The 26491-nt window shown below is 39.9% G+C and overlaps 1 protein-coding gene across 1 annotated transcript; it reads left to right on the top strand.

Annotated features, from left to right (window-relative positions):
- Positions 1 to 511: 511 nt before the first annotated feature.
- LOC148215783 (extracellular calcium-sensing receptor-like) lies at positions 512 to 7306 on the top strand. The gene is made up of 5 exons (XM_088142497.1): positions 512 to 760; positions 1776 to 1828; positions 2460 to 2955; positions 5082 to 5243; positions 7220 to 7306. The coding sequence occupies exons 1-5, from the start codon at positions 512 to 514 to the stop codon at positions 7304 to 7306; spliced, it is 1047 nt and encodes a 348-aa protein (XP_087998623.1).
- Positions 7307 to 26491: the final 19185 nt, after the last annotated feature.

Here is a 26491-nt window from a genome sequence, read left to right as displayed (position 1 = left end):
GACCAAATGTGTTGGAGCCACACTAAATTCTAAATGCATGCCATTTTTGCCATTTTGCAGTCACTTAAATTAAATGAAACCATCTCTAGTGTAAGAAAAATTTAACAATCCAATTTTATTTCCCAGCTGTACAATGCTAATGTTCATGTTACATGCTTGGTAAAGATACTTTTCAGCTTCACGTATTTGGAATTGCTTAAAAATAGCAAAGTGTTTAAAAAAAAGCAAAAAACCCTGTGATTATTCCCCTCAAAAATAATTCCACAATATTTATACTGAATGATAATATATAAATCAATTAACATGAAACAGTGACTATTACTGTCTAAGTCATTATTTTGATGGAGCCTATCTATTAATCAACTAACATGAAAGCATGATTATTGGTTTTTGTGACTTTTTTTTCATAGAGTTTAGTTTCACTGCCTGTTTTAGGTGCAGAATTTCATTTGATACAGCATGTGATTCCCTTTGCAGAGTCCTGACAAAGTATTATCAGCATATCTTGACCATGTTATTTGCTGTGAAGAAGATCAATGAAGACCTCCAGCTCTTACCTAACATCACCTTGGGCTTCAGAATCTATGACAGCTATGCAAGTGCATATCATGCTGCAATGGAACTTTTCTCCGGTCAGAACAGATTTGTTCCCAATTTCAAGTGTGGCATCCTGAACAAACTCATATCGGTTGTTGGGACAATTGATCCTGGAATGACTTTTGGTATGGCAGATGTTTTAGATGCTTACAAAATTCCACAGGTAAGATGGGTTGGCTTTCTCTTTGCAGATATAGGGGATTGTAAGACCTTAATAAATAATTAACTTTCAAGTACGCTTCTCTCTGGAGCATATTTAAGAAAACGTATTTAACATATCATAAAATAAAATGATGGAATTTAATAAAATTATGCCTGTGAATCATGGAAAAGATTGTTTTGAGATATGAACAAGGAAAGAATCCATACTGGAAAGGTATTCAAACACTAAATCTTAGTGAAGAATAGATTTCTGTAAAAGGAAAGGATATCCCTGAATTTAGAAACATACTGAATCATTAAAGCAGATGCAATGAAAGCAGAATCAGATGCTTCCAGTTACCATTTACAGTGCGGCAGAAAAATCCTTCCTGTCCCTAATAAGTCCTCCTGGATGGTTTGTCCCTTTCCCCCAGTATCTCATCATAACTTGAGAAGAACAGATACTTGAAGTGGAATTGACAGGACTATCCTTGGAGATGTAGTATAACAGCTGCCCAATTTAACATTTTAAACCAAGAAGTACATAAGCAGTAGCAGTTCATAAATGTCTGAAATAGTGTAAATCAAAAAGTAAATTTGAATCTTTTTATTTTTTTTTATCCTGCCTTTATTATGTTTCTAAATAAGTCAAAGTGAAAAAACATAGCTAACACAATTTCCTCCTCTTATTTTCCCACAACAACAACCCTGTGATGTGAGTTGGGCTGAAAGAGTGACTGGCCCAAATTCACTAAGCCAGCTTTCATGCCTAAGGCGGGACAGGAACTCACAGTCTCCTGCTTTCTAGCCTGGGGCTTGACCACTAGATTAAACTGGTTCTCTTTTTAGGTAAGCAGATGGATAACATATTTAAAACTTAGAGTAAAGGAATTAGGAGAGGGTAGTTTCTTAATAAATACTTCACTATATGTATACAAACTTCTCATGAAACTTTGTAATTGCTTCTTCTTTGTTGAGATTGTATTATTTATTTATTATTTCATTGTTCTTATGTTTTATTTCATTTTTCCAACTAGTATGCTGCCCAGAGTCCTTTGTACCTGGAGCAAGGTAAAAATACTCTAAGTAAGTAAATAAATACATGAATAAATAATAAGCCACAAGAGGGATTCAGAAGTCAGGGACTTTATGGAAGGCAATTCGAGGGACAGGAATTCAGGTAATCATAGAATTGTAGATTTGGAAGGGAACAAAAAGATCATCCAGTCCAACCAGAGTCTCATAAATATCTTGTGCACAGAAATTAGGTGAAGCCATATGCTGAGATATTTCAGAACTCTTAATTTAGAGAGGACATACTTTTTTAGTCAATCATGGTTTTCTGATTGGTCTTCATATTTACCTATCTAATTTTTATTTCCATAGTTCCCAACTGGTTCTTCTTCAAATAAAAGCCCTTTCTACTACCACATGGTTCCAGGTGAAGAACTTCATTACAGGGGGATTATTCAACTACTTATGCACTTCAGGTGGACTTGGGTTGGGGTACTCGTGAAAGGGTTTGGCGGAAAATTTGAGCACCTAATCTTTTCCAAGTTTTCTCTCCATGGTATCTGCATTGCCTTCTTGGAACAATTCAGACCAGTTTATATCACCAATTTTTTTGATAATTTGAAATGGCTTGTTGAAACCTTTCATCTTTTTATTAACAGCAAAGCCAATGCTGTCATAATCAATGATAATTATCTTTTAAATTTAAGATGGTTGTTGCGTTTACCTGAAATGGAAATAGTTTCTATAAAGCCAAAAGGTAAGGTTTGGATTGTCGTTTCCCAAACGGGTCTTGCATCATTCTTCTATCAGAAGAGCTGGGATATCCAAGTCCTCCATGGTGCTCTGACCTTTGCAGCTTCCTCCAATGAAGTTGCAGGATTCCAACATTTTCTCCAGACAAGAAACCATTTCTCATCGAAAGAGGATGGTTTCCTCAAAACAGTTTGGGAGCATGCATTTGGCTGTGTATTTCCAAATCCATCTGGGAATGAGGAAACGGAGGATGTGTGCACTGGGGAGGAGAAACTGGAGAGCCTTCCTGGAGCTTTCTTTGAAATGAAGATGACCAGTCATAGTTACAGCATATACAATGCAGTGTATGCTGTGGCACATGCTTTACGTGCCATGAAGTTGGTCCAACAACAGCACAGGGGAAAGTTGAATGGTGGAAAACTCAATCTTCAGTATCCCCAGCCATGGCAGGTATTTTTATGAATAATCTGTTAGAAATGGGATTTGAATTGCAGTGAATCTCCAACATCTCACAACCTCCTGATCCCAAAGAGCAGTGAGATGTGGATGGAAAGGCAGGAATGTCTCCTGGGTTTCTTCTTTATCTCTTTCTCTCCTATTGCAGAATTGGTAATTTCAATATATTTTCTTCATGCTTTGAACACACACATATATAGTAACTTTTTTATGTAACAAGGTTTGTTTCTGTTTCTTTCTACTAGACAAAGAAGGCCCCATGAATGCAGGGTGGCATCAAATAACCTTGGATTCTACAGATGACAGGAATTACCTGCCTAGGGGGGAGGGGAACATGATTTGTCTTTATTCATCTATGAGATTTAGATCAGTCCAAGATTATTTGGAAATTCCTCTCACACTCTTTGACAAAAGGACCATGCTTTCGAAATGATTACTTTTTAGGAGGCTATGAAATGATAAACTAAGAGATGATCGACTGAATTAGCAAGTGAATGAAGTGCCAGTAATGAGACAGCATCTTGAAGGACAGGATAGAAGTATATAAACAGAAATATTAATTCTTCTGCTTCTAAACTCACTACCAGAAAGTCCTGAGACTCTGTTTCATGCAGTGGAAATGAGAGAGGGAACAGATCTTGCTCATTCTCCTCAGAAGACTTTGGTAGAGAAACTAACCAGCCTGGATCCAAACTGTACTTCTCCTCTGCACACAAGAAAAGACAGTCAGAAAATAGAATGAAAGCCAATAATATGTAGTGGACAGCAGACTAAAGATAATGGACTGTTTGAATTGGACTTTGCAGAGAATAAGGCCAGAGAAGCAGAAAGTATGCATTAACCAGAAATTTTTAAGTGTGTGACACAGACAGATTGTGCATAAGATCTAGAGCAGTGTTTCTCAACCTTGGCAACTTTGAGCTGTGTGGACTTCAACTCCCAGAATTCCCCAGCTAGCCTTGCTGGCTGGGGAATTCTGGGAGTTGAAGTCCATACAGCTTAAAGTTGCCAAGGTTGAGAAGCACTGATCTAGAGGCTATTCAGAAATAAAGCAATTTAGCAAAAAGACTCAGAAGGCAACTATGTGCAGCTCAACCAAATGGCTCTTGGTGTTGAAAGGCAAAAGGAGGGAGACATTCATTGAGAAAGAGGAAGGGGAAAAAACAAAATAGATTGGCAATTGGCAATCTCACTATTTCCAGTCTCTTGGTTTGAAGATCAGAGCAATCAGTTGCTCAGACCACATCTGCAGAATTTTCCATGATCTATGTTCTCCTGTATGCTCTCAATCTGATTTAAACTGCTTGCAATTTATTTTTGCCTCCCTCCACCTCCCCTCCTAATCATCCTACACATCCCTGTATGATTTAATAACCTGATTGTAAGGATCATTCTCACTGGAGAGGAAATCTATTAGCAACACGGTCCTTTATCCTCCCTTTCCCATCATGGCTTCTTATTGAAGCAATAAAAATGGACACATTCATTTTTATATATTTCATTATTTGCTGAGTCAAAATGTATCGATAGCAGACTTTTTAGTATTAGAAAAAAATAGTATTAGTATTAGAAAAAAATAATGTTGACCTTTCGAAAAGCAAATCCAACCCTTTCCTATTCATTTCTGTAGCTGATTAATTTTAAAAGTTACTTTAGATATTAAAGTGATATGATATTCCCTGATCAGTTTGTCTCTAATAGTAGCAAGGGGAGAAGCTTCTTAAAGTTCTTGGAAAAATAAGGGAATTGATTATATTTATTGTTAAATAAATAACAAATTTTCCCAGTGAGTTATATTTTTGCATAGTGAACTATGCATGGGTTTCTTGGGCTGGATTATTTTTAATTATTGAAATTTAGTGGACTGTAAGGGAGTGATTTTTGCTTAAGGACCACAGATAAACATCCTTGACAGGAACACTAGCACATTAGAATAGGAACAGTCTTCCAGATATGTAATTATTTTTTTTTCAGATTAAAAGATGTATATGGAATCACATAGTTCTATACATTAACCATGCTTTCATTTTGCATATATATTTTTTAATATTCAGCTGCATTTCTTTTTAAAAAGAGTCTCATTTAACAACAGTGTTGGGGATGAAATTTCCTTTGACCAGAATGGAAAACTGGTTGCAGGACTGGATATTGAGAACTGGGTCACATTCCCAAACCAGTCCTTCTATCGAGTGAAAGTTGGGAAGCTGGATCCCTGGGCTGGTGAAGACAAAATGTTCACCATTCATGAAGAAGCCATCACCTGGCCCAGCACTTTCAACCAAGTAGGTTTTGAATGTAGATTATTTTGTTTAAATGGTTGTGGTGATTGTTCTATATCATTTAGCACTGACAGAATATCAAATGCTGGGAGGAGGTATAAGCAAGGTAAGAATTCAACATTTCTGAAAAGCAGGGATGTCAAATCAATTACATGAATTAGTATTGGTTTTCCAAGCATATGTTGCAGTAAAGCTGAACAAGTCAAGGAAGATATATAAAGTTTTTATCCTACATTATTGTGAAGGGTAAGGGCCATTTTTGTGCAGTGGTTAACTGGAAGGGTAGAGTCCTTGGTTAGAACAATGTTTTTGTTTCAGACAGTACCTGTTTTGACAATTGATGCACCATTTAAACAGTGGCAGAGCATTTATCTAAATTTGTGTGGCAGGTAAAAAATCATGAGTTAAATATAAGGTATGACAAGATGCAAAGGAAATAGGGGGATTGGGTTTATCTGATTTGAACTTATACTTTGCAGCTTGCTATATGGTTTGAATGAAAGAGTGGGTGTTGCTGAAAAATAAAAGGCTTTTGGAGTTGAAAAACATAACCTGAGATTTGGGTGGCATGGATATTTGTGGTACGGTAAAATCAAGTTTAATGTGGATTTTAAAAATCATGTTAGATGTGCCATATTGAGAATATGGAATAGACACAGACCCAGGTTGTGCCCAAAAACACCTTTGTGGCTCTCAGTACAAAAAGCATTTGTATATACAGTCATGGCCAGGAGACCTTTGTTCAACTTTGTGTTGTATGCCAGTTACACCCCTTCCTGGATTGGGAGTCCCTGCAGTCTGTCGCTCACACCCTGGTCATCTCTCAGTTAGACTCTATGTGGAGCTACCCTTGAAAAGTATCTGGAAACTACAGCTGGTTCAAAATGTGGCTGTGCAGGCAATCTTGGGTGCCCCAAGGATGGCACATGTAACACCTTTCCTGCAGGAGCTGCATTGGGTTCCAGTTTGTTTCTGGGTCCAAATCAAGGTGTTGGTTATCACCTTTAAAGCCCTACATGGCATGCATCCAGGTTACCTGAGGGACTGTCTCACCCCCATTACATTGACCCATCCCAGAGAAGGCATGTTGCAGATCCCGTCAGTGAGAGACTGAGTCAGTTGACTGCTGGGTCCTAGGAGGAAAGACTTCTCTGCCGTTTCCCCTGCCCTATGAAATACTGTCCCCCCAGAGGTGAGGCAGGCCCCTACTCTCTCAATTTTTCAGAGGGAATTGAAGACTTGGCTCTGCCAACTTGTGTGGGGTGAGGAAAGATACAATCAACCCTGGCACCTTGATGATGCTCCCTGAGTTTATTACAGCCTAATTAACATCAGCATCTTGGAAGTATCACATAGGAAATTTGTTTTTAGCATATTTTAATTAATTAATTTTAATTAATTATTTATCTATTTTAATTAATGTTTATTTTGTTTTTACTGTAAAGCACCCAGAGTCAGCCTGTGGTGAGATGGGCAGTAACAAATTTGAAATATAAATAAATAAGAAATCAAATATGAACACAAATGGCTAACTTCTCATGAGATACTAGAATTTTGTCTTTTTTTATCAAAACTTTTATTAAGATATATAAAAAGTACAATTAAAATACAAATCAGAAAGTATAGAAGAGAGAGAAGATAGAACTAAAAGAAAAAGACAAAAACTAAAAGAGTGAGATCAAGTAGAAAGGTGAAACAGGAAGTGACTTCCAACTATCTCCAATACAGATATGAGTACAAATTAAAAAAAAAATCTCTTACCACTATTTAATCCTAATTCACATTATTTCTATCAACACAAACCATCTAATCATTAAATCCCACAATCAAAGCTTCATTTTTTCCCAACCCAAGCATGTAATCTAGGAAGGGTTGCCATGAGGAGACAAATTTAGAAACAGTATTATCTCTTATTAAAGCTGTTAGCTTCACTATTTGAGCCAAGTCCATTAGTTTAATAATCCACTCTTCCACTGTAGGTATTTGTGAGTGAGAGACTAGAATTTTGCCAAGAGGAATGTAAAATAAGATCAAGAGAAGAACTGGTGGAAGAGCGATATAGTTGACAATGATTCTCTCATTTACAATTATTAGAAAGATTTAAAGTAGACACAAGAATTTATGGTTTTGAACTTTGTTAAGACTCAGTTTGAGATAGAATTGTGTAAAAATGATGAAGTGTAATTGCTGAAGTGTATAAACTCTTCTTGAAATTTGAAACAGAGGAATATAATCTTAAAGAGAATTTTTACAAAATGATGTACTATTGGTATATATTGTCTAAATTGCCTAAAATATATAAAGGCATTTCAAATTTATGTTGGAAATATGAACAAGAAAGGACATTTTACCATGTTTGGTGGACATGTAAAAAAGCTAGAAAATTCTGCATTCAAATACTTACACTAATTCAGAGGTTTTAAAGATTAAAATACAATGGAAACCAAAGATTTTACTTTTGGGATTTACAGACAAACAGTTGGAAAAATGAATATTGTTTTGTACATGATAACTGCAGTGAGATTATTGTAAGAACAAAGATGGAAAGATTCGGCACTACCCACAATGGAGGGATGGTTAGTGAAGATGATGGAACTTGCTGAGATGGCTAAATTGACGTCTTTGATCAGAGAAAAAACAATATTTATGTTAATTGCTGACTGGAAACCCTTTATGGACTTTTTAGCGTAAAAGAGAAAGAAATGAACGTATGATTTGTGGTTTTGATAATTACACAGGATAGATTATAGAAAGAAAAAAGTTATGCTTATTCCTCTTTAATTTTATTTAAAATTTCTGTATTATCCTATAGTAAACTGTATACTTTTCAGTTCCTTGAAAAATGTTTCAAGTGACTTCAGTGTTGATGAGTCCCACCGAAATAATGTTAGTGCTGGGGAATGGTCTGAACCTAATGTATTTCTCAGTTTAGAAGAAACAAGATTACTTGTATAATAGGTAGAACTGAAAAAGAATGATCTCTTGAGCAGTTTTGATGATGACATTGATGAAAAAACACCAAATCCTTACAATTAGCATTATTTGCATAATATTGGTCAACCATGACTTTCCAGGGTTTTTTCCCCCCAAGTATGGGATTGAATGCTAACATTTTCCTTCTTATTTCACTTATTGGGCAGAGTCTACCTGTTTCAGTGTGTACGGAGAGCTGCCTCCCTGGTTCTTTCAGGAGAAAGCAGGAAGGGAAGTTGTTTTGCTGCTATGATTGCCTTCCATGTCCCAAAGAGAAAATGTCAAGCCAGGAGGGTAAGAGACATTGTGAATGAAATTGACTTAATAGTTCTGCAGGCCACCCCAGGCAGATCCCTGAACATATAAGTATGGGAGCTGAATTATATTCTTTGTGTTTTAGGAGATTTTGCCTTTCCATAAAGAAGGATTCCCCAACCCTTTGAAAGGTTAAGGGTTAAGGTTAGAAAACTGGCTGGTGTAAACTGGGGAGTCTTCAAATGAGTTGGATGCCTAGATGACCCAGCAGATCTAGGGCACATTTACTTACTTTTGTATTTATCTAAAACAGAAGCCTGAGACAACTGGAGGGTTCTAATCAACTAATTAAGGTCACAGAGCTGAGCTTGTTAACTTGTAATTAGCACTTTTTAGGGAAGAGTTGTGCTGTGAAGAAAAGCAGATCAGGAAGAGGTTGTTTGTTTAAGCAATCTCTCTGCTCTGTCAGGAAGAGAAGGAAAAAATTGTCCAGGCACAGGACAATGTGCACTAATTCACTGTAATGGTGAACACATGATTAAGAGACAGAGAGATACTGATAAGGTTGTAAATCTGGGTATTGGTTACAAAGTCCCTTCTTCATCACCATCATAACTGTCAATGGTCACTGTCCAAGGCAGTTGCTAAATGAGGACCACCTGTAAAACATTCTCTTTCTTTTACATTGGATTATTAATCTTTTTTAAAATATATATCATTTTAACTTCCACAAAATCTGTTCCACTTAATTCAGAAAACTTCAGAAATCTTTCATGTAAGGAGAATAGGAAATACCTTTCCTCCTTTTCCTTCAGCAAAGCTTGCATTTACGGATGTAAGCATTTATTTTATTTCATCATATAGAAATATACAAATTGAAGAGTATTGAAAATTAACTCCCATATTCTCCTATGTTACTTAATGTCCCGTGAAGAATATTGAACATAAATTATCTGATAGGAAGACAGTCCTATTATATTTATTTTTATTTTTATTTATTTTCAATAAAATTCTCTAGAACACCTTGTGAAAACTGATGTAGCAATAAAGCTAAAGAAATACATAGAGATATACAATTTGAAGCACAAGTAATAAATAAGAAACTTGAAATGAAGTCACAAGTAAGTAGCATTGTCTCCCTCTACATAGAACTCCCATGTTCTCCTGTGTTCCCTTATGTCCCAAATACAAGACTAGAAAGTCAGAAGAATAATGTCAGGGCAAATGTTACTTCCGGGGGGTGGGGGGGCGGAACCCTATGTAATGGTACTAATAATAGTATGGCTATAGAACAAATATATATACAAAATTATATATTTAAATTCTAGATGTGGATGACTGTTCAAAATGCCCAGAAGATCAATATCCAAATAAGGACCAAGATTTATGTATTCCCAAGAAAATATCTTTCTTGACCTATGAAGAACCAATGGGAATAACTTTAGTTACTCTGGTAGTTTTATTTTCTCTCTGCACACTTGGGGTGCTGGCAACATTTCTGAATTATCACCATACTCCCATCGTCAAGGCCAATAACAGAAATCTCACCTATGCTCTACTCATCTCTCTCCTCCTCTGTTTCCTTTGCTCACTGGAGTTCCTCGTTGCACCTGGCAATATAATATGTCTCCTCCGACAAATTAGTTTTGGCATCATCTTCTCAGTGGCTGTGTCTTCTGTGCTGGCAAAAACCATCACGGTGGTTCTGGCTTTCATGGCCACCAAGCCAGGATCCAGGATGAGGAAATGGGTGGGAAGAGGACTGGCCACCTTCATTGTTCTTTTTTGTTCCCTGATTCAAGCAGCCATCTGCATGGTGTGGTTGTTCACATTTCCCCCTTTCCCTGATGTTGACACCCATTCAGAAATTGAGGAAATCATCCTGCAGTGCAACGAAGGCTCGGCTATCATGTTCTACTGTGTCCTGGGCTACATGGGCCTTCTGGCAGCTGCCAGTTTCACAGTAGCTTTTTTCTCCAGGAAGCTCCCCAGCAGTTTCAATGAGGCCAAATGTCTCACCTTCAGCATGCTGATCTTCTGCAGCGTGTGGCTCTCCTTTGTTCCGTCCTACCTGAGCACCAAAGGCAAATACATGGTGGGTGTGGAGGTTTTCTCCATTTTGGCGTCCAGTGCTGGGTTGCTGGGCTGCATATATTTCCCCAAATGTTACATAATTATTGTTAGGCCAGAGCTAAACAACAGGGAGCAATTAATAAAGAGAAACACTTAATAGTATATAAACCAAACTCCTCTTTTTCTGATTTCTCTCTTGTAGTATCACTTCTTTTACATCTCCACACTTTAAATCACTGACTTTGGGGGGCAAGACAAAACTTAGGAGTGCTTTTTGCCATATGAGCAAAGCGTAGTCAAATTAGCCCTTGTTCAATTAAAATTAAAAATCTGAGAAATGAAGAGAACATTGAAGGAGGCAGCTCAGATTTTGACAAAATATTCATTGGATTCAAGTTGCTTAAAAATCAAGATCCAATCTCAGAAAAAAGAGAAGTTTGTTCCTAGTCTATAAAAGGGAGGCATGAAGATGTCTGGACATGCATCATGCTTTGAAATGCTGTTGTTTAGGTCTAAGCTAAACAGGAAGGAACTGTTAAGAAAGAAAAAATAGTAATAGTATATACACAAAGACTCATATTTTCATTATTTCTCTCATGAGATATTCCTTATTTTAAATTGCCATTATCTTCATCCTTGATATCGATACTGTATGGATTCTTTTGTGATGTATGTGTTGAAGAGAAAATTCATGGAAGTATTCTAGTTTAAAATGAGTATAGTAAGTCTTCATCAATCTACCACTACTCAGGTTGTTTTGAAGAGGGTTGTGATTTGATTTTAAGAGATTCAGTACAGAAATAAATAAATCATAAATAAATCATAAATAAATCATAGCCTGTCATGTGAAAGCATCAAAGTGCCTGATATGCTTTATATCTTGCTATGGTGAAAATAGCAACATAGAAACAATGATGAATTCTTTAGACAATAACAGTTAATATTGAGCATCTTAGACTGAGATAATTTTGGTTAAAAATACACCATTTTTGGAAGATTCCTCATGTACCTCTTTTAAACACAGATAGTAGAGATGTTAGATAATACATCATTATCCAGATTGACCAGAAAGAACTTGATCCTGTGAAGTAAAGCACCATACTGATAATGGGTGTGCAAGGGGATAGCATCAACCCTGAAAGCACAGGAGCACACGTTCTCTGGTCCAGGTACCATCAGAAGGGCTTGATGGTAGGCATGGGCATAAGGGTCTTGTTTTAGTTGTTCCTGTATCTACTGTTGGAAATCCATGGGAACCTGGGTGGCAGCAAACCTATCTGGGAGTATGATGGGTTTACATTGTGCTGGGCCATTGTGAAGACACTTATGGCCACTTGTTAATTTTAAAATCTAAGTGGGCTAAGAATAATGATCTGATGTTGGTTCAGTTTTCTAGCAGTCTGCAGGTGTTCTTGAGCAAACTCAGGGAGGCAGTGAAGGACAGGAAGGCCTGGCGCAATATGGTTCATGGGGTCACGAAGAGTCGGACACAACTTAACAACTGAACAAAGTATGGACTTTGACACAGTGCAGTGTGGCTCCTAGGAGATGTCACTACATTTCTAAAGGCACCTTGATTGCAAGCTCCTTATTCCAGATGATGTATTTCTGCTGCACCAGTATGAGTTTCTAGGAGTAGTAGACACATGGGAACAAGATGGATCACTGCCAGGCAGCCTGAGTAACAGTGTCCAATTGCTATGTTGGAGGTATCTATCTCCACTACAAATGGTTGCATGAGATCTGAATGACAGATGCAAGTTTTTCTCCAGAACAGCAACAAGGCATTTTTGATGCTGGGAAGGAGCAATGGGAGCCATTGCTTACTGGGACTGGAGTTCATTCAGCTGGTAGGTAAGGAGGACAATGTACTAAGAAAGCTGGGGGTTTCTAGTAGCCAATGTCTAAAGCAATTAGTGGATGTAGGGAGTAAGGAAGATTACCTTGACAGAGATAGGCCAGATAGATTACCAAAGCAATGAAGAGTAAACCATAGCCTAAGTCCAAAACAAGCAGAAAATATGCATGAGTGGCTCAGACAGACATCCCCCTAAATCTAATTTTAAAATCTAAGTGGGCTAAGACTAAGAATAAAGACCCCAGGATCTGCTGTTGGTTCAGTTTTTGAGCACTCTGCAGATGTTCTAAATTCTGGTGGTCTGTATGGACTTTGACAGGCTACAATGTACCTTCCAGAAGATATCTGTGGGTGGTGGCTGGGCGCAGGGGTGGGTGAGTTACAGTAGAGTGGCAGGCTGCTGCAGACTGCTTCCCCACAGTGGAAGCCACTTGCCTCCCCTCCCCCCCCCCCCCCCCCGGTCTAGGTTAGCCCTGTATAGGAAGGCATTGAGGAAGGAAGAAGAAAGCAACCCGGCTCCATCTCCTGGCTGAGTCTGGATGTTATTCCTCCTCCTGGGTGAGAGGTAGGGAATGCTTGGAAGGGAGACCCTTCCAGATCAGCTGGTGAGAGCAGTGGGGAGGGCTCTTATGATTTTTAGGTTGTATATATGTTTTGTGTGCGAATGTTGTAGTAAGTGGGGAGATAGTGTCTGGGTACCTTGTTGGCACTGAGAGCTTGTGTAACTGAAGTACCTCAGGGTGCCTGCCTTCCCCTCCCAGAGATGTTTGGGGAGGACACTAGGAGGTTACCAGTCTTGGGTCTTGGGGGGCACAGGCATGGGGATGGGTCTGTCATTGGGGGGCGGTGGAGGTAAGCCATAATATAAAGGTAGTGATGGGCATGGAGAGATATGGTGGGAGACAGGGAGCAGGCCATTCCAAGGGAACTTGGGACTGAGCCTCATACCACTTCCATGTTCCTGCTTCTGATCGCAGTCCTGATACCCTTCATGCTGCTGCTACTGAATGCCAGGTCAGTCTGTAATAAGGCTTCCCTCACTCATCACTGATGAGAGGGCCAACCTGGCATGCATTAGTGAAACCTGGCTGGGTCCAGAAGTGGGGGGTAGCCCTCTCTAAGCTATGCCCAGTGAGGTTTCAAGTGTGGCATCAGCCGACCCTGGGGCAGGGGTTGGGGTGTGGCAGTTGTCATCTAGAAATCCCTTATAGCTTTCAGGAGCACTACCCCACAGGTACCTGGATGTAAGACTCTATTCCTTAGGTTGGACTCCAGGGATCAGTTGGGATTGTTGCTGTTGTACCAGACTGCATGCTACATAGCAACCTCCCTGCCTGAGCTCTTTGACTCCATTTCAGGTCTGGCAGTGGAGTTCCCCAGACTTATGGTTCTGGGGGACCTTAATTTGCCTTCTCTTGGAGTGGGGTCTGAGGTGGCTCAGGAATTCAGGGCTACCGTGATGACCATGGGCCTATCCTAGGTCATCCAGAGCCCAACAAGCGATAGTGGTCACACTCCAGATTTGCTGTTCTTGTTGGAGCAGTGGCTATGTGATCTGAAATCGGGGGAGCTTTTGGTGTCTCCTTCGTCATGGTCAGATCATGCACTGATTACCATGGGATCCTCTAGTGCCACTACCCACTGCAGGGAGTGGAGCCATTAGATTGGTCTGTCCCCAGTGACTGATGGATCCGGATGGGTTTCAGAGGCAGCTGGGGGTTTCTTCTGCTGGTCTGCTGCACGGCCCATCTGAAGACATGGTTGCCACTTGGAATAAGAGGGTGTCCTTGGATTGGATCACGAGCAGGCAACCTCTCCCCTCCTGTGGATTTCATCACTCCCTGTGGTTTATGGAGGAGCTGAGGGAGATGAAATGAGAGAAAAGATGTCTAGAGCATCACTGGTGCTCAACCAAGGACAAGGCCAACTGGATACGGGTTAGAGCCGTATGGTGCTAAGGGTGGTGAAGTGACAATACATCTCCATCCTTATTGCGTCTGCAGATTGCTGCCCTGCAGCTCTGTTTCAGGTGACATGGACCCTTTTGGGTAAGGGGGCCTGGAGCACCTTTTGCAGGAGTGTGCAGAGGAATTTGCTCAGCACCTGTCAGATAAAATTGCTTGAATTCATTTGTAATTGGAAGTTGGCTTTGCAGCAGGTCCGGAGGAGATGCCTGGGGTAGAGTCTTGCCTGGTTATCTGGGAATGGTTTGAACCTGTTAGACTTGAGGAAGTGCACAAGGTCCTTCAAGCTGTGAGCTCAGCCACCTGCTGCCTAGATCCATGCCCCTCCTGGCTTGTGAAAGCGGCCTGGGGATGTTGGGTGAGTGGGCTCTAGTGGTGGGGATTTCCGTTGCTTCTCAAATAGGCTCTGGTGTGCCCCCTCCTCAAGAAGCCATCACCAGTTCCCACCATATTGGAAAACATTTGTCCAGTATCTAATCTCCCTTTTTTGGGTAAAGTGGTTGAGAAGTTGGTTGCACAACGTCTTCAGAGACCTTGGATGAAGTAGATTATCTGGATCCTTTTCAGTCCAGATTCAGACCAGGGTATGGGCCAAAAACAGCATTGGTCACACTTTTGGATGATCTCTGACGAGGGCAGGATGGCGGCTGTGCATCCATCCTTGCCCTACTTGACTTTTCAGCGGCTTTTGATATCATCAAGCATGGTATCCTTCTGGATCAGCTCAGGGGACTGGGGGTGGATGGCATGGTGCTGTGCTGGTTTCCCTCCTTCCTCTGGGGCCAATTCCAGTTAGTGGTGGTTGGGGAGGAGAGATCCTGCCCTCAGCCCTTGTTATGTGGAGTGCCACAGGGTTCAGTACTCTCCCCCCTCCTATTTAATCTCTACATGAGGCCACTGGGTGAGCTCATCCATCACCCCAGGGTGAGATATCATCAGTATGCTGATGATACCCAATTATACATCTCTTCCCCTGGTGAAGTAAGTGATGCTGTGGATGCCTTATCCCAATTTCTGGAGTCTATGAGGGTCTGGATGGGGAACAACAGCCTTCAGCTGGACCCTGGCAAGACTGAGTGGCTTTGGGTTCAGGGTTATGTCAGTTCTGGGACTATACCAACTTTGATGCTGGGATGAGGTGGCACTGCCCCAGACCGACCAAGCGTGCAATTTGGGGGTCATTCTAGACTCACAACTCCTGCTCAAGTGCAGGTGGCACTCATGGCTAGGAGGGCCTTCACACAACTTCATGTTGTGCACCAATCGCACCCTTGCCTGAATCGGGAGGCTCTGCTCACATCCACTCATGTGCTAGTCACCTCCAGATTGGACTGCTGTAATGTGCTCCACATGGGGCTGCCCTTGAAGAATATCCAGAAGCTTCAACTGGTGCAGAATGCGGCAGCATGGGCAGTTATGGGTACTCCTAGAAGAGCACATATTACACCTCTGCTCCACAAGCTGCATTGGCTGCCTATTTCTGGGCTCAATTCAAGGCTGGATTATATGAGGGGTTACTGGGTTACCTCTCCCCAATTACATTGGCCTGTCCCATTAGATCCCGCAGGGAAGGTATACTATGCATTCCATTGGCCAAGGACTTGTATTTGGTGGGTCTCAGGAGGTGGACCTTCTCTGCTGTGGCTCTCTCCTTGTGGAACATTCTCCCCCCTGAAGTTAGCTTGCCCTTTCCCTGCTGTCGTTTAGGAAGTCCCTCAGGAAATCTGAGGGTCTTTGGGAACCAGAGACATTCTTAGAAGACTCCACTGTAATTGATATTCTGCTCTCTCCGTGGGGTTTGTATGTGTTAACATCTTTTAAAAAAACTTTTTTAAAGTTTGTGATGTTTTTATTCTAATAATAACTTTTTATCTTTTTATAATACCTGTTTTTATCTCTCGTTATTGTATTTCAGTTGCAGTACATTGCCCAGAGTCGCTTTATGAGATGTGATGCATAAATAAATAAATAACATCTCTATATTTCAAGAGGCACACATGGGAACAAGATGGATGTGTGCCAGCCAGCCTGAGTAACACTTCCCTAATTGCTACATTAGAAGCATCCATCTGCACTACAAATGGATGGATGACATTTGGATGCAAAGGCAGTTTTCAGAGCATTGAATGCCTTTTGGGCAGCCTCATCCCAAATAAGTGCTCTCTTCTTGCAGAGCAAGTGGGTCAATGACATGATGAGGTCCATAAAGCTTAGTATGAAATTTCTATCACTGCCAAAAAAAGCAGGTGTTGGATGTCCTTGGTCCTGTGTGGGGTTTGTAACATCAGGAGGGCTTTCACCTTGTTAGAGTCCAGGGTAATCCCAGAAGGGGAGATGTGGTGGCCCAAAAGATCTATGGCTGCATTTTTCATGTCTGGCAAAGAGATGATGCTCACAGAGGCATTGTAATAAAGTATGGACATGTTTTTCATGTTCAGAGTAGGACAGGGAGTAGATGAGTAAGTCTTCCAGATAAATGAAGATCTGCTGGTCCCAAACCTGTGGTGGGTGTTTGTTATTTGTTTAAGGTCTTTTTTAGTTTTGTGCACTGCCCAGGGTCCACTGGAAATGGGTGGCCAATAATTTAAACTAACTAATTAAATAAATATTAAGGGGTTCCTTGGTTTTCAGGAAAATTTTACAGTGGCTCCTAAGTTCACCATGGCCTGGGTTTGCAAGGTTGACTCCTAAGTATCTTCAACAGGATGAAGACCACAAAGTGCTTGGAGTTTGGACTTGAGTTGTAAAGATTCAACCCTGGACCAGTAGCCCATCTAGATAGGGTAATGTCTATTTTTGGCAGGCCGTGTGGTAGCAAAACACACGCTATTGTCTAATCTTCTCAGCAAGAGTGAGTTGTGGCTGGACACTTTCCACTTGCATGGGTTCCTCAGCAGGAGGCTCCCCAGCAGTGGGATATGCAGCCAGCAGCCAGACTAAAGAAGCATGAGTCCTGGCCCTCATTGCTGGAGACTCCCATCAATGTGCAGACATAAGCGGATGAGTGCCTGAATAAATAAATTCTGAGTATTCAGTTCAGACCAGTTCATCAAGGATTTCTGCAAACAGCCCCACTAGTAATTGATCAGTGAGAACTGCATCATTCCAAGGCAGGTTTAGCATTTAGGCAAAATTCACTAATAATATCAGCCCTGTTGGTAGACCCTAACCAACAAATCAACTCCATGGCTAAAGCTACTTTTATTGAGATTCTGTAGGCCTGATTATGCTGTAGTCCTACTTATAGTGTAGGGAATTAGGGAGGTGTCTGCCTGAGCCACTTCCAAACATTTTTTTTTTTTTTTTTTGATATTGTGGACTTAGAAAATGCTTTATCTGTTGTCGCCTTAGCAATTGCAGGGCTTCTATATGTCCATCAATATTGTCTTCCTTACTCTCTACAAATATGCTGGGCCACTGGTCAGAGCCCTTGCTTCAGTTTTCTAAGCTGGTTCATGGGTTGAGTTTTTCCAGAGCAGTGAATCCAGTACTTACTGGGACTGGAGCTTATTCAGCTGGGAGGTAAGGAGGACAATGTGCTAAGAGAGCTGTGGGTTTTCCACAATGACATACTCCATCTTCATGGTTGTAGCAGAGGCAACAATGGTTTTCTTCCCTTAACTGGTATGGGGTTCGAAACAAGTTATTCTATCCCAGGCCAGACACACAAATACACACACACACACACACACACACATTCATCAAGGGCTTTACTTTTGGACTGAATAAGTACAAGCAGTGGCAGGAGGATCATGTGGTCAAATGCACACAGCATTTGGAGTATGGAGTAGTCACAAATCCCTTGGAAACTTAGGATGAACATCTGTTGAACATGAGGTGTTTCTGAATATACATCCAAAGTATGCCGCCAGTGTTAAGCCTCCACATGCACAAACTTTGCTCTGAAATTTCACCCACTGCATTTTGGGAAATCCTAGCTGAATACAAAATATGTTATGAGTTTGACAGTGCCCATAACAGATAGAAGTTGACTAGATTGGGCTATTTGTTTATGCATATATTAGGGAATTATAGAGAAATATTAGTAGAAATAAATGAAATTTAATGTAAATATTTAAAATGTTAAAATTAAATAAAAGTGGGGGGAGACAAGCAAAATTCATGATATGTGTAAGGACTGGAGAGCAATTTTAAGAAAAGGAAAGGTTCTATCAGTCTGCATTATGATATGTAAATGGGTATATAACAGTGAAAAAAAAAAAACCGTCTCACCCCTATAGATGGTATATGCCTTCCTCAGTCTTGGGTACTCTACCAGAGGCCTTGGAGTTTCAGGGTTCTGTGCAGTATCTTAGCTGCTGCTAGCACTACATGTTTCTGGAAAGAGAGCTCTGAAATTGTTCCTGGGATCTGTTGGAGCCATTCTCCCAGCTTAGGAATCACAGCCTGGAGTGCACCTACAACCACTGGGACCACTTTGGCCTTTACTTTGCACATCCTCTCTAGTTCCTCCTTCAGGCCCTCATACTCCTTCCTCCTGATGTTGCATTCACTTGGCACAACTACATCTATTACCACCACTGTCTTCTGGTCCTTTGTCAATACCAGAATGTCTGGTTGATTGGCCAGTACCTGCCTGTCTGTCTGGATCTGGAAGTCCCATAGGATCTTAGCTCTGTTATTCTCCACGAGCTTCTGTGGAATCTCCCTTCTGAACTTGGGAGGGTCTAGCCCATACACTGTGCAGTTGTTCCTGTACGCAATGCCAGTTACTTGGTTGTGCCATTCAATGTATGCTGTTCCTGCCTGCATCTTACACCCTGCCACTATATGTTGAACTGTCTCTGAAGCCTCTCTGCAAAGTCTGCGCTTTGGGTCCTGTCTAGTGTGGTAGACTCTTTCTTCTGTGGATCTGATGCTTAGTGCCTGTTCTTGTGCTGCTATGATCAGTGCCTCAGTGCTGTCTTTTAGTCCAGCACTTTCCAGTCTCTGTTAGGATTTCCCAATATCAGCCATCTAAGCTATCTGTTGATGGCACATCCCATGCAGGGCCTTGTCTTACCATGGCACTTTCTCTGCTTGAACTTCCTTCCATATCTACTGCTGTCTCAGCCATTTTCTCAGCAGCTCATCTTTGGGTGCCATCTTACTGATGTACTTCTGGATGCTCCAGGTTTCATCCATAACAGTGGTTTTTACATTCACCAGAGCCTGCCCACCTTCTTTCCAGAGGGTGTACAATTTCTGGGTTTTGGACTTCGGGTGGAAATCTCTATATATTGTGAGGGAGTATCTGATGACTGGCGGGGTGTACATGTTGATGGCATGGATCTTGTTCTTCCCATTGAGCTGGCTCTTCAGGACCTGTCTTATCCTTTGGTGGTACCTCGATGTTGCTGTCTTCCTTGCCTCCTCATTGTGGTTCCCATGTGTCCGTGGAATACAAGATACAGTATTTGTAGCTGATTTGTATGTCTGCTGTGTGGCCTGCTGGTAGTTCCTCCCTTCAGTCTAAACTACCTGCCTTCTCTTTACTACCATCTGGCTACACTTTTCCAGTCTGAATGTGATCCCAGTGTCCTCACCTAAATCCATGTCAGATTGATCTGCAAATAAATGTCTCCTTCACTCTGAGCATACAGGTTGATGTCATCCATTTAGAGGAGTTGGTTGATTGTAGTTTCACTCTTGAACTTGTATCTGCATCCAGTCCTTGTGATTATCTGGCTGAGGGGCTTCAAGCATAGGCAGAACAGCAGTGAATGAACCACCTTGGTGTGTGCTGCACTTGATTGCTATTTGTGCAAGCTTTCTTGAGTTCACTTCCAGTGTGGTCTTCCATAGTCCCATTCAGTTCTTGAGGAAGATCCTTAGTGTCCTGTTGACTTTGTATAGCACCAGGGATTCACAGATCCATAAGTGTGGCAGTGAGTCATAGGCTTTCCTGTAGTCAATCCAGTCTATCCTTAGAGTGGTCTATAAACCTTGAGTGTGGAATGACTGCTCTATCTATGAGCAACTGGTGTTTTGAGCCTCTGATGTTGTTCCCAATGCTCTTCTGAGATATGCTCATGTACTGACTCATATGTTCCTGTAGCTTGGTGCTTATGATGCCTGATAGGACTTCTGTGTTGTGAGGTGGCAGGTTATTGGCCAGTAGTTGGATGGTACTGTTACCTTACACAAGTCTTTCATGAGCAGCACCATTGAAGGAGCACATGTGTGAGCCAGTCTGGATGGGAGTCTGCTGCTAGCTGTTCATGCATTGCAGTTAGTTTCTTTAGCTAGTATGTGTGGATCATGTCTGGGCCAGATGCTGTCCAGCTCTTCATGTTCTTGACCTGAACTGTTGGATCTCTGCTACTGTGATAGTTCTGATGACTGATTCCTGTTCTGGGAGATTGCTGTGGACTGCTTTCAGGTCCTGCAGCCACTTCCATTAAGTGCACTGATGTTATTTGTCTTCTGTTTCTCCCATATGTTCTGCCAGTACTGTTCAGTTTCTGTTGTTGGTGGCTCTGCTGTTACTCTCTTGTTGCACTGGAGTTGGGAATACACTTTGGATGGTTCTTTGGAGAACAGGACATTTATCTTCTTGGCCTCTGCTTCTTTAGTGTATCTCCTTAGCCTGGAAGCCAGTGCTGTCAACTTTTGTTTAGCAGTCTCTAGGGCTTCAGATGGACTCAGGCCTTTGTATTTTTTCAGTAGCTGAGTCTTTTCCATAATCTCCATACCCTTCTGTAGTTCCACCTGTTGGTATATATATGCATCTACTTAATTCAAACTTGAAATACATGTGAAAAATATGACAATAATTCAAAAATAATTCAGTGTAATTAACTAAGTGTCTTAATAGTAAGATTCTTGACTTCTAGTGGGAACATGGTGGCTTAGAAACCTCTCCATGACAGGGAGAGATGACACCACAGCTGGATTGGTGGCTGGTAGCCAGCACTGGCTGTCCAACTTGCTCCACATAAAGGAGAAAGCAAGGAAATCGACTCATTTGGTCTCCTGATAGCCATTCCTTGATAGCTTATTGCAGAGACCAAAGTCTCTGAGAACAGCTCTCAAGCTGAGCAGCTGGGAGGTGGGGGATTCATCGAAAGTTAAGGAGGGGGAACCATATCTGTTCATTGCTGTGGTGCAGCCTTAATGGACACTAGACCCAACCAATTCTCATTTCTTGGACACTTTGGCTTCCAACAATTTTTCAGCTTAAGAGAGATTTCCCTTCACAACACATAAATAAATCTCTTGGGGTTTATCCTTATTTTTGGAATTATATTTTTAAATGAAGAAAGAGAGTTTTAAACTAAGGTGATTAATTTGCAAAAAGCTGGAGGGACAATGGAATTTAAAAGAGACTTAAAATTTACTTATAGTGAAAGAGGAAGATTTATTTGTTAAAGGTTTATTTTTTCACGAAACTCCATCTGCAGCAATGAGGTTTGTCTTTTCTAGGGCACAGTTTCTTGTTTTGTTCAATTCTGTCTGTTGATTGGTGGGGTTTAGAAACAGAGCTAACTGTAATTTGATTCCTCTGTGATCTCTTTGAATCAAACACACATGCCTGCAATTTGTTTGAAAGGCACTAGAGGGCATGAACTGCAGTTTACTTTTGCTTATAATTAAGTATATTTGGGTATACTTTTTATTTGTCTAAATTGAAAGAAGAAGGAGAAGGAGAAGGAGAAGGAGAAGGAGAAGGAGAAGGAGAAGGAGAAGGAGGAGGAGGAGGAGGAGAAGAAGAAGAAGAAGAAGAAGAAGAAGAAGAAGAAGAAGAAGAAGAAGAAGAAGAAGAAGAAGAAGAAGAAGAAGAAGAAGAAGAAGAAGAAGAAGATATGGCTAAAATAGGCCCCTTGGAGCAGCTGCTAGAAGATAAAATAACTCCTTTAAGTCTACTCCAGTCAATGTTTGATGAACTAGGAGCTAGATTTAAGTCCCTTGAAAAAAAGAGGAAAAAGTGGATAAGATGATTAACTTTGGAAAAAAGGTGGAGACTGAATTGAATGTGGAATTGGAGCTCAAAAAAATGTTGGATTATGAAGATGATATGAGTAAAGAAGTTGTGGATTTAAATATGGACTTAAGATTGGCAAGGAATGATATGGAAAATGATGTTAGAATGGAATTACAATGGAAGCAATTGATGTTAAAATGTTCAAAGGGGACATACAAGTAACAGACAAGAGTGATCTGGAAAGATTTTTTACTTTGGATTTGCAAAAGGAATGTACTGCATCAGTGAGGCCTTTTCTGGTAAATCATGAAGAGAAAATATTGGAGAGGTTTCTGGGAGAAGACAAGAAGATGGTGGGGAACCAACTGGCAGGCCATTATAAGAAAGGACTAAAGTTTAAGTTTTTAAAAGTAAACAGAAGGTTTACAAAGTGAATTTACTGGACTATGGTTAACATATATGTTGAGGCTCTCAATAGTTATTAAATGGATTTGTTTTTATGACCAGGACTAAATGATAATATTTTAAGGGTTTTGATATAAAGTTCACTAAGGCTAGGTTATATTTGTTATTAAATCTGTGGACTTTTTGTTCTTATATATGACAATAGTAGTAAGGTTTTTATATATATACATGTGGAAGGATATGATATAATGTATAATTTTATTTTCTATATATGATAATAGCAGCAAGCTTTTTAAAGGTCTAGAGGTAGAAAGAAAAGATATTATCTATAGTGAAATAATGGTTTGTGAGGTTGATGGAGTTGGCTGAGATGATGAAATTGATAGTTTTGATTTGAGATAAGACATTGGGTAATTTTAGTGTTAATTGGATTTTTTGTGGGGGGACTTCTTGTGGGAGATGCAAAAATGAAATTATGTTGTATAGGTTTGACGATTAGAAATAATATGGGTTAATAGAAATAATGGAAGTTACATAATAAATTTAGAGCAAGAGTTTGATGTATACTGCTACTTGCATCTGTTGTGGGGTGGGTTGGAAGTCAATTATTTTCTGTTGTTTTTCTTTTCTGCACTTTTTCATTTTACTACATTTTCTTTTTTGAATTTTTTTCTTCTCTTTTTTCTTTTTTCTTATTCTTAATATTAGTTTTGGTTAGTTTTTATTGTTAGTTTTTTTTAAAAAAAACCTAATAAAGTTATTCTTATAATTATAAGAAAAACTAGTAAGATTCTTGACTTCTGGTGAGAGTGCCATGGTGAGCTAGACGTCCCTCTTGCAGCAGGACGGCATTCATGACAGAGATTGGCAGCTGGATGCAGAACTGTGGCTGCTGTAATCTCCCTGGAGAAAGGGGAGATCTTGAGATAGTCCGTGTGACTCAGGACAGCTGCTCCTCCTGAGTAGAACACAGGAATCGATGTTTTGTAGTCAGCTTATGAGTGAAGTGGCTATGAGTTGAAGAAGGAACCATCTTTGCTCATAGTCGTGAATGCAGCCTATTTTTAAGGATATAAAGCTTGATCAAACCTCACTTCTTAATCACTTTGTTGGTTTTTTTCATTACCTTTGGAACATTAAGACTTTGTATCTTGTGTCTATAAGGGGAGATTTCTTTTAGGCCCAGCCCAAGAACAATGGTGAAATGGTCCAGTTGAGTTCAATTCCTTCATTTGTTTACACCTTATAAATAGAATTTTGCCAGACTAAATCTATACTACTGCAACTAGTGGATATACCCTGGGAGATTTTAGGCAGTGGCTATCCTAAACCTGTTATGCTTCCCAGGCTAGCCCTGGGACTGCTGTCTTTTGTCTCCTTTCCCTTCTGGAATCCACCCCCTCCTTTCTGATAGCCTTGCTGTCTTTTGTTATCCACCACATCATCTCCCCTTTGTAGATACATTCCATCACAATTTCAGACAAAACTGGTAAAAGGGAAATACTGAGGAATATGCAGATTTTGTTCATCTATTCCAACACAATTTTTTCCCAGACACAATATTTTACATTTTTCCAGGTAGTGATTGGGAAGATTGTCAGGAGAGGTCCATTTTTGAGTGCTACCAGCTCACCCTGTGGTAATTTTGGGAAAAGGACTTCTCCACCTTTCCCCCCAGTTTATAGAATGGGATGCCAGAGGTCTACCTTCTTTAGAGGCATCAAAAGAGACAAAGAGTACTTCTTTTCACCTTTCTTAATAATAATCAATCATTCTAGATCATTTTAATATTGATTATAATTAATATTAATTTCATATCTTTGCTTTCTTTGAATGTGTTTAAGTGGTGGAAATTTAAGTGTAAGCTGTCCTGAGACATTTAGGAAACATTCTCCTCACAAACAAAAATAAATTTTGAGTTGCTCTTAAATGTCACCAATAGATCTTATTCAGAACTTGTATTAATTAGATGATGGTGTCATGGAGGCAAGGGTTAAGCAAACAAGAACATCATATATCTTCAGTTTAAAAGGACAGAAGCTGGAACTCAAGGACTATGGAAATCTCAATTTACAGTTTCTGCTTTAAGATCCTGTTTGTATGAACACTGACAATATTTTGCAGTTTCACCCTTGTTAATGGGCAAACACCTCATTAAGCCAAAGAAAACTTTTCTTAGGATCTTGCTGCAGCTGTGAAGGCAACTGCAAGGCGAAAAATGCACCTTGTTGCAAAAAGCTGCAAAGAGGTACTATGTTTATGCCCTCACATTCTCTGAAACATTTTTTTTTTGCTTGAAAATTTAGAATTTAGAATGCAGTTTGAATTTCTCCATCTTTGCCTCATCTAACTTCCCCTCATCTCAAAAACATTTCCTTCATTAAATGACACCTTATTGACTCATTCCAACCTTACTATTTCATTAAAAGGTTGGAAACTGAAATTTAAAGGTTGCAATTTCCTCTTCCCCTTATAATTATCAAAAATACTATTATTAACTTTGCTGCTTCTCCAATCCCTGACTAACAAAGTAGTATATTTTGATGTAGATTCTCTTCAAGCTAGTCCAATTTTGGGAACACATAAGCATTATATAAAAATGAAACAACCTTTGTCAAAGTGGGATTAATATTTATTATGATGATATTGATTTTTTTCCTACTGCTATTGCCACATATGGCTTGCAAGACTCAACCAATAAAATGCAGCAGCCGAGATCCTATCCCGATTGTTCACAAATATTTCCATCCAGGTGACCTTATCATTGGTGGCATTACTTCTTTTGTCTTCATAACCAGAGATGCAGAAAGCTTTCAGGAAGATCCCCATCATTCTCTTGTTGGTGAATCCCTGTAAGAAATTATTTTCTTTCTATAGTCTACATCAATCTGGATAAAATTCTTTAGTACATCTATTCTAGGTGTCACAATTAGCTACTGTGATTAAGAAATAACCTTTTACAGTTAGGTTTAAATGAGATGATATTTTTCAGCTCATGAATTTTTTTTTTTTTTTTGCACTTTCTAAAGGAAACAAGCAGTTAGAACCTATGTTGCTTAAATCATTTTTTTAAAAAATCAAACTAATCATTCAATACCTCATGGCTAGTAGATTCTGACAAGACAGGAATCCTACCCCGCCCCTCACTCCCTTCCTTTGGGATGGGTATTACAGCATCAGCCTCTAAAATGGACTCTGCAGAAGATCTGAAATTGCATTGAACCATAGGAATAATACTGTTCAGTCAGCGGTACAACATATTTTAACTCAGGAAATGAGACATGAAGTTTTCTCCTACAAATAATTTTCTAACTGAAAGTGGGTTTTTATTATTTTTTTTTAGAGGGGGTGGCAGGAGCAGACAGAAGAACCTGTAAGTGTTCTTTTATTGGTAAAATCCTCATTTTGTAATTTTGTAAAAAGAAGGCCTTTTGTAGCCCTCTTAATTATTTTTCTCCCAATTTCTCCATTCCAACAGGTTCTTACAACAAAGCTTATCAAGGTCATAAAGATCACATCAGTACCACTAATTTTACAGATGTTTCTAGAGAAGAAAAACTATTTGAATTTTGGTTAAGTTGTTGTACATTTTCTACAACTGAGAGATTTGAATTTTTTATTATTTTTATTATTTCCTTCCTTCCTTCCTTCCTTCCTTCCTTCCTTCCTTCCTTCCTTCCTTCCTTCCTTCCTTCCTTCCTTCCTCTCTCTCCCTCTCTCTCTTCTTTCTCTCTCTCTCTCTCTCTCTCTCTCTTTCTTTCTTAGCATTTTTCCCATAGGTGCAGGGTCTGCTTTTTTC

The sequence above is a fragment of the Python bivittatus genome, unplaced genomic scaffold (assembly GCF_059951505.1).
Source record: "Python bivittatus isolate LINGU-HERP-01145 unplaced genomic scaffold, Pbiv_v1 ctg000440_np1212, whole genome shotgun sequence".
Lineage (NCBI taxonomy): Eukaryota > Metazoa > Chordata > Lepidosauria > Squamata > Pythonidae > Python > Python bivittatus.
Note: the sequence above shows the minus strand (reverse complement) of the source record. Positions and strands in the feature narration are given on the sequence as shown.